Source organism: Cynocephalus volans, chromosome 1 (assembly GCF_027409185.1).
Source record: "Cynocephalus volans isolate mCynVol1 chromosome 1, mCynVol1.pri, whole genome shotgun sequence".
NCBI lineage: Eukaryota > Metazoa > Chordata > Mammalia > Dermoptera > Cynocephalidae > Cynocephalus > Cynocephalus volans.
The window spans coordinates 125,372,147-125,388,362 of record NC_084460.1 but is presented as its reverse complement, the minus strand read 5'-3'; the positions used below and the strand labels follow the sequence as shown (position 1 = coordinate 125,388,362).

General features: G+C 37.1%; 1 protein-coding gene across 1 annotated transcript; it reads right to left on the bottom strand.

The window, feature by feature from the left end:
* Positions 1-4,384: 4,384 nt before the first annotated feature.
* On the bottom strand, positions 4,385-11,792 carry LOC134360556 (cytochrome c oxidase copper chaperone). Its single transcript, XM_063075110.1, has 3 exons — positions 11,588-11,792; positions 9,469-9,557; positions 4,385-4,521 (listed from the first exon to the last, which is right to left on the bottom strand). Exons 1-2 carry the CDS (start codon positions 11,692-11,694, stop codon positions 9,473-9,475), a joined length of 192 nt encoding a protein of 63 aa, XP_062931180.1. The 5' UTR covers positions 11,695-11,792; the 3' UTR covers positions 4,385-4,521; positions 9,469-9,472.
* Between the last annotated feature and the right edge of the window lie 4,424 nt (positions 11,793-16,216).

Below are 16,216 nucleotides of genomic sequence, written 5' to 3'. Positions count from 1 at the left end.
TAGATATTAAAATAGAACAGAGGCATGATTTTAGGCTTTGGACATACTGCCAAGTTGATCTTAAGCAGACACTATTAGTTGTCTTCCTATGGCCATTTCCCCCTTTTGTAGCTGATGAAACTGATTTTGCTTGGGCACTATGTTAGGGAAGGTCAGCTTCTCCCCTAGTTGTCAGGGTCTGAACTAAGTTAAGACTGGTCGAAGCAAAACACAGTATCTCATTCCCATTGATAGCAACTAGCTTAAGAGGCGGCATGTGAACAATGACATGTAAGAGAAAGTGTAGAGGGGAGCTTCTTTTAAAAAGTACACTTCCTGATAGAAAGACAGTAAGGAGGCCTGCTACTTTTTATCTGGGCTTAAATACAGTTGTGTGATGATGAAATGCTTGAAGTTCTCATAGCCATGCAATATGATATGCCTAAGGATGAGGAGGATAAAGAACAGAAAAACAGAACAAGCCTAGGTGCCTGAAAGCATCACTAAGTCATTGTCTCAAACCTGGAACTTTCAATCTCCAGACTTCATGACCAGGGAGATAAATTACATTTTGTGCTGCTTACATCAGTGTAGTTGGGTATTCTGGTAATTGCAGCTGAATGCATCCTGATTTGGATCTCCATAAGGACTACTCTTCAGAGAACAGTTCTCTGAACATCTGCTGATTGTCTTATTCTATAAAAACTTAACATGAGACAACTTTTATGCTCTACCAATAATTTTCTTTCTAAAGTTTGAGAAGACTGTGGGAGGAATTTCTCCTATAAACTCAATTTGACCATTCAGGATAACCTGGTTTTCAGGTGAACAAGATGATTTAGTGGGAAATTGGTTGCCTACTCAATATCCATTTACTTCCTCTTTTTTAACAGAATTTCAGCTTTGTCCAGATATCTAACCTATCCATGGATCCAAGGGGGATCTTGTTTAAATTAATCAGCATACGGTATTCTGCCGACAACTATAATTGATCCATAAAAACACACGTAACCTAATTTAACTCAATCAAACTTAAAAAAAAAAAAAAAAGGACTTAACTGTCCATGCCTGGGAAATAGTTTCTCCCTCTTCTGCTGTACTGGAGCAAGAAAGCACATGATTAGCTTCACCAGTCCTGGAGGAGAGACCTCTGAGATGAGAATAACTTGGGTCTTGGATGGCATCACTAAGCCTGTGATATCATTGCATCTAGAGCTGGCCCTAACTCTAGATTTCCAGTTATGCGAAAACTTTTCCTTGATGAGATTTTCCTATTATTTGCTGTCAAAGTACCGTAATCGACATAGATAGAACCACCAATCTAGAAGTTTTCAATAGCTAAGGAAAGAAACACTGGGTATAGTCACACAGGCACTCTTTTTAGGAAAGCTCTTTGGAGTATCCATTGCAGCACTGAGCATTCAACTTTACGTTTTTATGATTTATTTACATATATCCACTAGACTATAAGCTTTGAGGGCACAGTCCATGTGCTACTAATCTATGTACATTACTTAGCATAATTGGCATATAGCATGTCCTCAGAAAATCCTGAATCAAACAGCCTCTCATCTCCTTAAGGACAGGATGTATGTCTAATTCACACATGACTACTCAACACCTAGGGCTCTTCCTAGCACATAACAGGCCTTCACTAAATATATATGGAATGAATAGATGAATTTTTAAACTATGAATATGTGATGTTTATATTAGACACCTGGTACAGTAAAGAATATTGGGCTTGAACTCTAATGACCTAGACTCATATCCCAGGTCACCAGCTATTTGATCAGGGTGATTTCCTTAACCTCTCTGAGCACCTGTATTAACCTGTGAAATGGGGATTATAGTTTCTCTATCAGCCGCACATCAAACCTGTGAAAGGCACAGTAATCCTAAAGTAGGCCTTGCCTAGGGACATGGTCCTGTTTTCATCAACCCTCAAGTAAAACATTTCAAGGTTAGACAAAGGAAACTAATTAGAGAAAACAATGTGAGTGTATCTATACTAGGAGTTTGGGAATTATTATGAATAGCAGGAATTTAGCAAAGGGATGTGTTAGAATGTGATTGTCACCTACTAGCAGGTCAAGTTCTTCATTTTTCAAATTATTGTGGTAACATGTCTTACCATTATCACCAAAATGCTGCACATCATCTTTGGGAAATCTTAAGCACTAGAGAAGGAGAGGCAGAGGGTCTTGTGAAATGTACTTTTAACTGTGGCAGAGGTCAAGAAGGGTGTTTTAGTTCCTTTACAAATCAGGCTAGCATACCAAACTGGCAAAGGTTAAAAACATTAACGTGTTCAAAGACCCCAAACAGTTACCCTCAGATACTAAGGTACAAATGAGTATCTCCTTCCTAGACATCAAGCAACACTCATCCGAAACCTTGCAAACATGCATAGCCTCTGGCCCATCCTTAGGTGAGTGATTAGTAAGGGACACTTGGAAGTCTCCATAGAAAGGTCTTTACATTGCAGTGTTATAGAGTAGCCAAAAGAAAAAAAAAAGTAAAAAGTGTGTATACATGATTTAAAAGATAGATGTATAAAAAGAAGGTCACCAAAAAGTGGTCCTACTGTAGTCTGGTGGATTTCAGGTGATTTCTTCCTTATATGTTTCCGTAAAACCAAACAACAAAAAATACACATACACACACAAAAAAGTCAGAATTTAAGCATCTGATATGTATCCTGTTCCAGACTGAAACTCAGTTCCTAGAATGGCATCTGACACCGAGCAGGCACTCTATAAAATGTTCATTTAAACGAATAAAGGTACAAACAATAGGGAGTTAGTAAAATTATGGTAAGCTACAGAATGGGCTTATACATAGCCAATATAAATAACCTTGTAGAACTATACTCACTGATGGTAAAATATATTAAGGGGAAAAGGCAATTAATGTCATAACCATAGTAAAAATAGGTAGAACAGGAAAATGATCTCATTTTTGTATTAAAAAATTTATAAATGCATAGAAAAGTCTAGAACAGCTTATACCAAAAACTGATATTAGGTGATAAAGTTATAGATTTTTGTACTCTTTTTTGTAATCCCAGGACATATTCAAGTAGAATCTAGATAACCATTTGCCAAAGATCTGTCTTGTGTGAGAAGTTGGTTCACATCTGTCTCAGGAGTCCAAGATTCTATTCTTCACCTGAAAGAATTCTCTGCAAACTATAAAGTGCTTATTAACATAAAAGTATTATGTCCAAATGAATATTCAAGTAAAAATATGAATATAGAACCAAAAAAACCTAAAAAAAAAAAAAAAAAGAAAAGAAAACCTAGAGAGTACCAATAACATTAAGTGCTAGATACTGTGCCAAATGCTTTATATGTATTATCTTAATTGGTACTCAAAATCTTGTAAGTTAGGTGTTCCTTCTATACTTGTTTCTTTTTTTTAGGTAAAAAAACAGACCCAAAGGAGCTGTGACTTGCTTGAGGTCACATAACCACCTTTTGAATCTAAGTCAGTCATAATTTAATTTATGACTTAATTAATTAGGAAGAAATCCTAAGGAATCATTTAATTCAGCTCCTTTATTTTATAAATAAAGCAATTTTCCCATCACACAATGACACATGAACTTACATATCCTCTTAGTTATGTTCCCCATTATCTTTTATTCTTGAGTTTCTTAAACTCAATGCGCTTACAGACAAAATATGACCAATTGTTTCATTAGCCCATAAGCAGTTAAGAGGACCAGAAGGTCACTGTATTGAGTGAACCTTGCTCTCTGTTCTACTACAAGTACCACTATGGCACAGCATTGAGCTATTTGATTAGTGACTTATTGATACCAATCCAGCCTCTAGCCTGGGCCAGCTTCTAATTAATAACAGACAACTCTTTGGGCCCTAGGCACTAAACTTATGACCCTAGTTTATCCTAAAATGTAACTAGGTATGCACAGATTAATGGTGCCAAACAGTTAAGAACTTCCAAGTCAAAGCACCCTAATCTGGCCCAAAATCTTAGCAAACTTTTCCAAGAGACAGAACTAATAAAGCACAATAATAATGGTTTAAATATTAAGACTAAAGCCTTGTCCAGTTCCTGCCTTTAAGAAAGTTAAAAAAACAAACAAACAAACAAAAAAGACCATGAATGTTGAATGAGATGCTATGGCTACCACATTCATTCTGAATCGGTAAAGCGTTATTTATTCTTACATCCATGCACCTAATTTTGGAGATTTCATTGGTTGAGATCAGTATCTGCTTTCTCCTAACAACAAATACCCAGAATTCCCAGAATGACACAGTAACTAGAACATAAGAAACTTATGTTGTAACATTTGTTGATACTATATCCTTTAAGAGAAAGGAAGAAAAAATTTAAAAAGCCATGTGAGGAACAAAAAAAGAAACACACCTGAAGATCTTTGACCAGGGATAGTTTCCTTTTTTTTAATAAATTATAAATACATTTTCCATTTATCAAAGTTCATCAAAGAACTCCCAAAATGATTTAATTTTCTTCATTCTTCCGGAATTATTCATTCACAGAGCAGACCACCTACAGAAAAAGATTTATTTTAGAAAGTGAGATTTCAAACATCATGTTGGACCTATGGAATTAGGGAATTAATACCACTAGAAATGAATGTCTCAGTCAAGTATTATTAACTAATTGCCATAACTATACTAAATCACTCATGAAATAAAAGATTTTTAAATTCCAGTTTTGTCTAACTAAAAACATCACTGAAACTGTACAATTCATTACATTGTTTAGTCTTTAGAAGCTTTTGTTAAAGTGAAAACATCATACATATATATATATAATATATATGTAATATACATAATTTTTTTTCGTAAAAATATCTTCCAAAAAAGGCTAAAGCAATTTATTTTTACAGATATTCAAGAGAAGAGACTTGCAAACTGCTCTGCTGATTCAAGTGTGTTTGGCAAAGATCCACAAAGTAGAAGGCAGAAGGTCAGCTCAGTACATGACGTACTTCCTGTGGAAAGTTACTAACTTAATCCCAAGGGCAAGCCTTTTAAAATCCATTTCGAAAGATCAAAAAGGGAAAGTAGCAGAGGATAGGGTTGCCAGGCTTCTCGCCGTACCACTCCCATCCACCCCCACCCCAGTCCCTATCCCAGAAGACAGAGAAGGATGCTAAAAAAGTAATTAAATTGGGCCAGCCAAACTCTTCGAGTCTAATGCAAGTACTTCCCTCATCTAGCTGTTCTCTTCATTAAGTAAGCTTCATCATGATAAAAACATCTAAATTCTCTCTTTTCTAAAAGGCTCAGAGGAAAAATACACCTAAGGTTTGGGCCAGAAAGATAACCAAAAATGAAGCCATTCAACATTTCAATGACAGTAGCCCACATTGTTTCCTCTTTTGCTACTGACTACACATCAGAGGGGGCTACCTAATGAAAGTCCATGAGTGTAAAACTCTTGGTTATATCCCTGGGTGTAAAGTCCTTGACAGGAGGAACCATCTTTCTCACCTTGGCATTTTCTAGGATCTTAAGAATTATCTACTGAATGAATAAATGTTCGAACGGCAGAAAGGACCCTTTTTCTGGATTATCTTGGGATCATATTTTCATATAGAATCAGCTGCTTATTTGTGTGTGTGTGTAATATTAGCATATTTTAAGCACCCAACTTTTAATTCAGTTAAACTTAATACTGAGTATCACCATTGCTCAGTGCTAGTCCTTTAATTTCTTTCAATGATTTTAGCCTCCAAACTGGGTTCTCCAGGTTTCTTCTAATTTCTAAAGGCAAAAAGATACTAGTTGTCCATTTCCTCCTTACATTTCTAATCAGGTTCTAGGTTTGTCTACTTTCTCTTTCAGTAAAAGCAGCAGTAATAAGATAGAAAAAAAATGTCTAGAACCAACACCATCATACCTATTTTTTTCTTAGTAGTTTTCAAGTCTCTGCCTAAATCTTAAATCTGCAGATAATTTCTATTACTACTTCTTCAGCTTAGGCCAGTGGATATTAAAGAAGCATTCACTTGAAAATCATTTAGGAGTTTCTGAGTCAACAGTTGCAGACCGGGGCCCAGGTTCGTGAGTTTTGGAAAACATTTCTTACGTGATACTGAGGTGCATCTTTGGGTAAGAACCAGTGGCTGAATGCAGCCTACTTTTAAGTATAATATTAAGTATAACAGATGTATAATAGATTTATTCCCAATATATTGAGTTCAAGGTACAAATAAGATCTACTTTATTTAATAATAACATTAAAATCTACAAAGGTTTTTGAATTAAGAAATTTTCATGATATTGCTGGGAAGATCTAGGTTTGGAAAATATTCTTCCTTTGAAGGTATTCTCAGAAATATGTGGTCTAATAGTCTAAAAGATACAAGTTTAGTTAATTTATCTCATAGTAGTGCAGACAGTTGTGTTGGACTTTACCCAAAGACAATGGCCTGGTTACTGAGTTATATGCACTTACATATTTCAGCAATAAGTCTTTCTAAATATCATTCATAATAAAATTTTAAGATTGAAGATCAATATTATGTGCAATCCTAAAAATGACTATGGTGGCAACAAAATCTCACTAAGTGCAAGGAGTGAAGTGTAAAGTGCCTGTGATTTGGAGAACATAAAAGATCTGGAAATCTCACTAAGTGCAAGGAGTGAAGTGTAAAGTGCCTGTGATTTGGAGAACATAAAAGATCTGGACTCTAATTTTATTTCCACCACCATCCACTCAACTTTAGCAAGTCTTTTTGGATTTAATGGTGCCTTCGTTTCCCCATGGAGGATGAAGAAATAGGACACCTGGGACCAATGGGAATCGAAATATCTGTTTCTCTTCTATTATTATACTGAAAATGAAAACATGGCAGTTTGAATTATTAGAATGGCCCCATATTGATTCAGATTGTTCTTCCTGTAACTGGGATTCAAAAATACATAATTAGGTCATATATTTAACAGATCTCAACTGAATGTCTGCCATCCACAACGACCAAGGTATGGACTACTCTGTTCTGGTTTCTATTTTACAGTTTGCAAAGCATATACATACGTACATCATTTAATAATCATAACAACTCTGTGAAGTAGTTTGGGCATGTATTACTATCCCTATTTTACAGTTAAGAAAACTAAGGTTCAGAAAGTTAAGGAGATGCCCAAGACCACACAATCAGTTAAATGTCAGATCTTCTAAGTCCAAAGCTTTTGTATTTTCTTTATATGCAAATGAAGTACATAGATATCACTCTCACTCTCTGCCCCAATAACATAAAGAAAACTATGATATCTTCTGGTCCTTTTAAATATGTTATTTATAACAACAATTCTACCACCTTTGTGGTTTACATGAAGTCCAAGAAAAGATTTGATGTTCCTAAAACTAGTATTTTTTTAAAAATTACCCTTTTTATCAAGGCAGATTCAGCCTTAGGCAACAGCTAAAACAATTGACTGGGAAGAGAGTTAGATTATGAACAGGAAACCATACACAAATGCTGAGGCTCTGTGTCTTTAAAAATAGTTAACAGGTATATTTTTTAAGAACACACTCCCTCTAAAATTTACTTATTTTACAAAATGATTCACCATGGGACTTCTTTAAATAATATCTAGTTTAAAAGCCACTTAAGGAGGGGGCGGGGGGGAAGCTACTTAAGTATATCATGTATACACAGTAACAGACATACCATACTATATATAGAAATGTATTATGGTTCTCTTTTTATAAATGAAAAAGTGAAATCCAGAGAGGATAATGTCTTGGAGAAAGTTAATGTAGCTGAAGTAAAACACATGCTAACCTAGACATCAGGAGAATCAAAATAAAGCCAGTGTAAACTGTTTTCCACAACCAAGTGACACTTCTTATCAGTTCAGGACAGGTTCCTTATCCCTCCTTTTTTATAGCTCAAAGAGGAAGACTGGCCATATGTGAAATTCCAAAGAAGCAGGAAAGAAGTGAAAGGGAAAGAAGCCAGGCTCTTTATTACTTCTGTATTGGAATGTGGCTTTGGCATTATCTTTCAGCTACTATTAAAGTTAAAAGTGGCAATGAGGTGTAGATTTTACGGGAGGGGCACAAAGCAAAAGGTATCTGCCTGGAGACCAAGATTCCAGTTCTGATCCTGCTTTACCCACCTCAGGAGTCATTTCATAACTATAAGTCTTAGTCTCCTCATTTATTCATTCATTTAATTAACAATTCTCTATGGAACACCTGTAAGTGCTAGAGATATGACAGTGACTAAAACAGAAAATTTTTATTTTCTTAGTGCTTATATTCTAGTCAGAGTGAAGCAACACAGATATTAAAAAATATATATAATACGCAGGTCATGGTGTGAAGAATAGAGTAGCTACTAGACACATGTGGCTGTTAAAATTTTTAAAAACTAAAAATTCAGTTCCTCAGTCTCACTAGCTACAATTCAAGTGCTCAATAGATACATATGGCTAGTGGCTACCGTACTGGAGAGTGCAGATATAGAACATTTCCATCACCAAAGAAAGTTCTACTGAACAGTGCTGGGACAGAGTGATAGGGAAGGGATGCTAGTTTACATGGGGTGTTGAGAGAAAGCCTCTCCAGTAAGGAGACTTTTAAACAGAGACCTGAATGAAGTGAAGGAATAAGCTAAGTCAATATCTGAAGGAAGAGCTTCCAAACAAAAGGAAATCATTTATTTGTGGTATTGTTAGGTACATATCACTTAAGGTCCCTTTCAGCATTAAAATTTGAAAAGTTCAAAGTTCTTCAAAAAATGGTCTGAGGTTTTAGTTGTATTAGAATAAAGCATGGTACAAAAGTAATATCGGGGGCCAGCCCATGGCTCACTTGGGAGAATATGGTGCTGATAACACCAAGGCCAAGGGTACAGATCCCTATATAGGGATGGCCGGTTAGCTCACTTGGGAGAGCATGGTGCTGACAACACCAAGTCAAGAGTTAAGATCCCCTTACTGGTCATCTTTCAAAAAAAAAACAAAAGTAATATCAACAATTCCATTTTCATTTTGCAGAAAAAAAAGCATTTATTGAAAACCTACAACATTAGAAACAGAGAACATTTTCCTTTTAGTTCCTTTAAGATGGACAACAGACTATTTTAAACTTCCTACAGCCATGAGTCCTTCTGACTAACATAACTCTAAAGGCTTTCGTCAAACCCTTTTTTTTTTTTTTGGCAGCTGGCTGGTATAGGGATCAAACTCTAGTCCTTGGTGTTAGCAGCACCACCACTCTAACTGATTGAGCTAACTGGCCAGCCCCTAAATCCCTTCTTGAAAGTTAAATTACCCCCTTCCCAAATCCTCTGAATGCCTCTTAATTCATTACCTTAATTTACTCCCCACATTGGGAACTGAAAAGTTGTTTATTTTTTTACTTGACTCTTAAGCATGCTAGATTAACCAAGTGAACTACCTTTCAAAGATAGAATGTTGCTCAATTGCTGCTAGATCTGTAAAGCAATACACAAACTGGAAGCAATAAGCTCACCATTTCATATCTTAAATCCCAGGGCTCTCATGCACTCCTTGTGTGCCTCAATGAGATGTCCACAGTGCTCTTCCCCTTTCTCAATGATGCTATAAAACAAAATATTGTTATTTAACAAAGTAGGCATTAAGCACCTAAGTAATAAGGATGCATCACAATGATAGTGAATGAGGCAAAACATGGGTATGATGGAATGTGGCTGGAGTTAAATAAAAATGCTATTACACCAAACAGCTTTGTTTTTATTTGCTCTTGTGATATTTCCATGCCTAGAAGATGTTCCACAGGTAACATCTTTTGATGTTTTGAAAGGAACCTGATTAGAATAATTATGCATATCAAATATTGCCTCTAGTCCGTATCCAAGGAATAACACTGCTCTATAATGAAATAAACTGACTGAATAAAATATTTATGTTAAATGAAGGGCAGAGAGAAGTGATTAACTTTTTGCCTACCATCACAGAGGAATTAATTTTCTGATTCTGCCCTACATTCAAATACACCTAAATAAATCTACTTCTAATCACAAGACATCCAACAATTAAAAAAAAAAAAAAAAAAAAAAGATCTGGAAGCCAGGAGCACCAAGATGAACCCCCCTCATGATGATCAAATAACTTTTTACTTGTAAAACTCACAAAGTAAAGACCAGGACCAAACACCTTTATTTTTAGTGCCTGAAAATGTAATTTTAGCAAATACTCAAGTTAAGCCAAATTCAATCACAAGAAAAACTGACTCCTGACTATGGATATTTGTGGAAAAGTCATAATGGTCTGAGGCAACTGATGCAAAAAGATTTTAAAGAAAGGAACAGGTTCTTCGTCTACAGAATCCTACTCATCCTTCAGTAGCTCAAGGGCTGCCTGCAAATGGCAGAGGACGCCGGGGATAGTGAGCTCCTTATAAAGGTAACAGCTAGCAATCACTGATCATTTACTGAATGCTATACTGTGCTAGACAATGTAGCTTATATCATTAACTCTTGGAGTAATCCTGGAGGCTGATACTTTTATTAGGCCCATTTTACAGACATATGAGGCAGATAATGTTAAATAATTTGCTCAATGTCACCAAGTTGGTGGATCAGGATTCCAACCCTGACTCTGCATCCTAGACTTTTAATCATGATGTCAGATGATCTTAAGGTTCAATAAGCACTTATTGTTTTCATTGGGATAATTTTGGTATCAGACTATACAGTCTTTCAATTCTCTCCTCATAGTATTTTCTGCCAAGTATTGAGTATTATTAAAAAAAACACTGAGCTCCTACACTCTTACTACCCTATTAAAGCGCTTATGATTTCTCTACTTTTTATATCTATCATTTTCGTACTTTGTGAGGACAAAAAGGGCTGGCGGGAGAGGTGCACATTAATGTTATCTGAGGATTCCTTCTAAAGAAATTTGTTCTATGATAGAGGCTATATAAAATAAGAACAAACAAAACTTTTTGTGGATTGATGATAATCTAGATGAACTATTCTGAATACTATACTGTCCCCAACGTCATAGTAGACTGATTTTTAGCTTCTGCTTGCTTTAAAAGGGCTGAAGAGGAACTCTTCAGAACTGTAAGGAATACACCCTGGGTCCTACTCTCTCTAAGTTTTGGGAGAAATTCTTAGAAATTACCAGAAAACTTTCACTTTTTGATCTTGCCAGATCTTCTATCATAGCCCTTACCACGTGGTGTAGCAATCATTGGTAAACGAGGGTACTTTAAAAAGTTCCTGGAAAAACTGAAAGATAATACGAATCTTCCCATGAACTTTTTGAAGACCCCTATATGTCTCCGTTAACTTCAAGGGCCTTTCTGTACATTCGGACCTAACTGACTGCTTAACACGTAACGGACGCTCAAAAATCATCTGTAGGAAGGAATGAGTCGGCGAGGCGAACCTCAGGCCAATCTGACCTTTTCCTCCTCCCTTCCTTGTTTCCCCAGACAGCTATGGGCTCAGCCAGCACAGAGCCGACTAAGAAACCTACTGGGCCCTGCAACTCTCTGAAGGGCGCCGCACAGCACAGGGAGGGCGGAGGGCAGAGGGCGGGGGGCAGAGGCACGGAAGGAGCCGGCCCCACGGGCCGCCCCGCCCCGGCTGCGCACTGACCACGCATCTCGCGCCTTCTTGGTCTCCGGGCAGGCGCAGCAGGGTTTCAGCGGCTTCTTCTCCTGAGACTCAGACGGGGCAGGGCTTGCGGCCGCCAGACCCGGCATCTTTCGCGCCGAAAGCAGCTACTAGCGAAGACAACCTAAACTGTCACAGCGTCGGCAAACACCGATTAGTCTGCAGTCACTTCCGGCAGTCTCTCTAAAAGGGACAGGAAGTCCTGCCTCTCTCAAGTGGAAGGGGGGAGGAAATGGTTAAAAAAAAAAAAGAGCGCGTGCGCAATAGGGGTAAAATTAGGACCTTAAGTGGGGGAGCGCGCGTGCGCTTCTTCAGCGCATGCTCAGAGAGGTTGGCTGGAAGGTCACGCAGAGTGTAAAGCAGCTTGGGGAGGACGCACAAATGAAAAGAACAGCAGGGCAATTGACAGAGCTCGCAACCTCCCTACACCCCTTGAATGTTGAAACTGAAGCCCAAGGAAGTGAAATGACTTGTCCAAACTAAACAAGAGAAACCACTAGTGAAATCCAGTTGTCTTGAGTACTAGACTACTTTCCCATAAATAACACTGGGGCATTATCTGCCTTCTTTCTGCTCCCACCTGCTGCAGGCCTTTCCTGTCTTTCACTGACCTAGTCAAACAAAGAGTAGGAAAGACATTAGAACAGTCCAATCAGCAGGTGTTGAGGGAAAAAACAGGTCTTCTAACTCCCAAACACATTAACTCCTCTGCTCGTTTGCATTTATAGTCCTCCCTCCAGCTAGTTTGGTTTCTGTACCAGTTGTTCAATCATTCATTTGTTAATATACCGATTAATAAATTGAAAACTACCTTTTCCTTGGCATTTCTTGAATTCGGCTAGGTAGATAAGTGAACTAGCACCCATGTTATTTGACGTAAAATAATTATTGCTTTTTTTTTCTTGCAGAGAATTGTTGGAAACACGGAATGAACTCGTTTTTTAAAGTAGGACTTCAAGACATTGCTTAATAGCTGCCTGGTGATAGATGCTTTGGGTATTCAAACTTTTAGTAAGTCCTAACCAAAGTTTTTTATATTTCAGAGATTTAGTTCAGGGAATTTATAGGCATGTCTGTGAATTGGTGCTGTATAGGAGTGAGTTCTGTATGTGTGTTTTCCAACTTACTAATACCTTCCCTTTTTTGTCATCTGAAAACTTTTAATAAGCATGATTTTTATTTCATTCTGGATTGATATATTTCATAAAATGATTGATATATTTCATAATACAAGGTATTACCCATATGTTCTCCTAACTTAACATCTACTATTACCCACTATTATCAATTCTTTCAACGAGATGTTCACTCAGATTGTTTAGAATCTTGCTACTCAAACAGCGCTTCTTGGACTAGCAACATCAACATCACTAGAGAACTTAACATACAATAAATATGGTTCAACAAATCAATGGGGAAGAGAAAATGGGCAAATCATCTGAAGAAAATTAAACACTACATGAAAAGGAAGGGCTCCAGATGCATTAAGGGCCTACATGTGAAAGATCAAACTAAGAAATTAACAGAAGATAATGGAGGAGAATATCTTAATATCCAGCAGTGGGAAATGACTTATTTTACATTATAAAAGCACAAATTTTAAGTAAAAAAAAAAAACAAAAAAAAAAACTGATGTAGTTAATTACACCAAAATAAAGGCTTGGAGTTTTACGTAGGATGATACAGACTAAGTTAACAAATAGACAACAAATTAGGAAAAAACATTTGAAATATGTAAATATTTTTAAGATTTAAATTTTTTTAATTTAAAAAAGTGCTCACTTAGAATGTATAATTAGTTGAAATAATCTTCAGCCATGATCGCTTCTATATATGTAGGGCTGTTGAGTTTGTGAACCATCATTAAATTTTCACAGCAGTTGAAATTATTTGCATTTATAGATGAGAAAAAATTGGGGTTTAGAGATGTACATGATTTGCTCAAGGTCACTTGACTTGTAAGAGGCAGCCCTGAGTCTCAACATCTCCCTGTTTTTTATCTACTATCCCACTTAATTTGCCTAAATGCAAGGCAAATATTTCTTATTTTGAAAATTAATTGTTGATTTATATTTACTTGTGTAACTGAATTTTTATATATAGGAAATGAACAAGGAAGCAAAGGAAGAGAAATATCTAACAGAGTTTAGGGAGTTAAGAGAATTGAGATAAGTTCTGGACAGATTACAGACCAAAAAACTGAAATCGTTTTTCTGCAATTGAGCAAAGATTTTTTTGTCTACCCTCCTTCCCTGCTTCAGTTGGCTGTGACAACTCTCTGTGACTTCCTCAGGGTAAGCTAGGCCTCAGGCAAAGAAACTGAGTAGCAGCCCCTTCTCCTGCCCCAACTTCCTATAACTTGCTGTGTTGAAGACATTAACAAACTCTTGATTTCCTACCTGAACATTGTGACCCTTACACTCTTTCAACCTCTGCTGCTTTACGATGAAATATTCTCCTGCTTTTGAAAAAAAGGCCAAAAGGTGTCCCTTTCTAAAGTGGAATATTTGGTCATTTGTGTCTAGCTACTTAACTCTCCTCTTGTGGAGAGTACCATTTCAGAATGGTACAGCTAGCCCACACAGGTGGGTTACTTTTTCTTCTACCATTTAATTTATGAATAAGTAAGCTTTAAGATCAACTTTTGATTTTTGCATTATAATTATGCTGTATGCATTCTCACTTGCTCAGGCTAAATGCCTTCAGACTTGTGGGATGGCATGTTTTGGTATTTAAGGAAAGTAGCAGTAAAAAACATGAAATTTATTGTTTCCCATTCTATCCAAAGAAAAATCTCAATAATCCACTTCCCCTAAGGAATACACAATTTTAGAGAGCTGTAATTAGAGATTAAATTGAGAGTAGGTGGCACGTGGAGACTAAATAATAAGAGATTCAACCATCTGTCTTACAAAGGCAACTTTGAGGTTAGTTTGATTAGTCCCTTTTGCGTCAAGTTCTCGCTCCTCGATTCTGATTCTTAACCAGCAATATTTTACTCTTTTAAACCTCTGGAACTCTTTGCTATTGCTATAATTGTTAAGTAAGTAGACAGCAAGACTTGAAATGGTAACCATAGTGGCTTGTTTCATAGGACAGTGAATATGTTTATTGTATGGTACTTAATGAGGATTTGAGCTACCAATGGCACCAAACAGTCATTCTGTGGATGGAATGACAGCCCTGGTAATACAGCAAGCAACAACTAAGGAAATATTTTCTAAAATACTTCCATGATAAAGGTATTGTTCACCATTTTTCATGCTTAACTAATCCCAGGTGTGGAGACTTTACCAAATAAGGGTGGGTAGTTGAGGGTGGTAGAGAAGGAGTGACACCATATGTTGAAAGGGAAGAATTACAAGGCTTACCTTCTCATTTGCTTAGTAAATAGGTCGACTTTCTAAAGGCCAACTTACAAGTGTAAGGTAATTTTTGCATAGTATTTACATGTCTGCTCCTGCAAAGAAATGCTTTCCAGTTTTCACAGGTAAATATGTGCTGTACAGCATTCTCTGTAGCTTTTCATGTACTCTGAAGAGTCAGATTTGACTCTACTTGCCTGCCACAGTTTCGTGAATGCTCTAGCATTCATAGAAGCCACCAAACTGCTGGGTCCCACATGAAACACAGTTTATTACTTAAAGCAGTAGCAGCAGAGTATCAGCATTTTTGTGCCAGTTCTCTGAGCCCCAGTTCCCACAGGGGATATGAAGAAGGCCAGATGATATCTGCATATGCATTGGGTTGCACTATAGGAAAGGAACAGTGAGCTTAGAATGTCTGCCCTTTGCTTAAAGGAAGACACTATCTCTGTCTTCTAAGGCTATAAACAAATCTCTATCTTCCAAGGTTGTTTCCTAGACACACAAAGGACTTTTGCCCCCTGCTTCCCTTGCAAGACATGCAGAAACATGATAGCCGATGGAAAATTATCTCCCAACATGCCTAAGTATAACTTTCATTTTAATTAAATTTTATTAACTAGTACCTCTCTCCAATATCAAAGTTTCTTTTACACAGGTAAATTAAGTGACACAGAACCTAACTTCATAAAAGTTGTGTATTAGTTGTTTACTGTTGTTACTTTGGACTGAATGTTTGTGTCCTCCCAAAATTCAGATACAGAAGCCCTAATCCCCAATGTGGTGGTATATGGAGAAGTAATTAGGTTTAGATGAGGTCATGAGGATAGATCCCCCACGATGTGATTAGTACCCTTATAAGAAGAGGAAAAGACCAGAGCCCCCTTTCTCTCTTCCATGTGAGGACACAGCAAGAAGGCAGCTGTCTGCAAGCCAGGAAAAGGGCCAGGGCCCTCATCAGGAACTGATTGACTGGCACCTTGATCTTAGACTCCTCACCCTCCAGAACTGTGAGAAATAAATGTCTGTTCTTTAAGCCACCTAGTTTATGACATTTTATTATAGCAACCCAAAGAGACAGACAGCTGTGTAACAACATTATCACAACCTAGTGATAATACACATATTTCATCTCCCAGTTTCTGTGGGTCAGGAATCTGGATATGGCTTAAGTGGGTCCTCTGATTAGGGTCTTACAAGACTGCAATCAAGAGTTTGGCTGAGTCTGTGGTCCCATCTGAGGTTC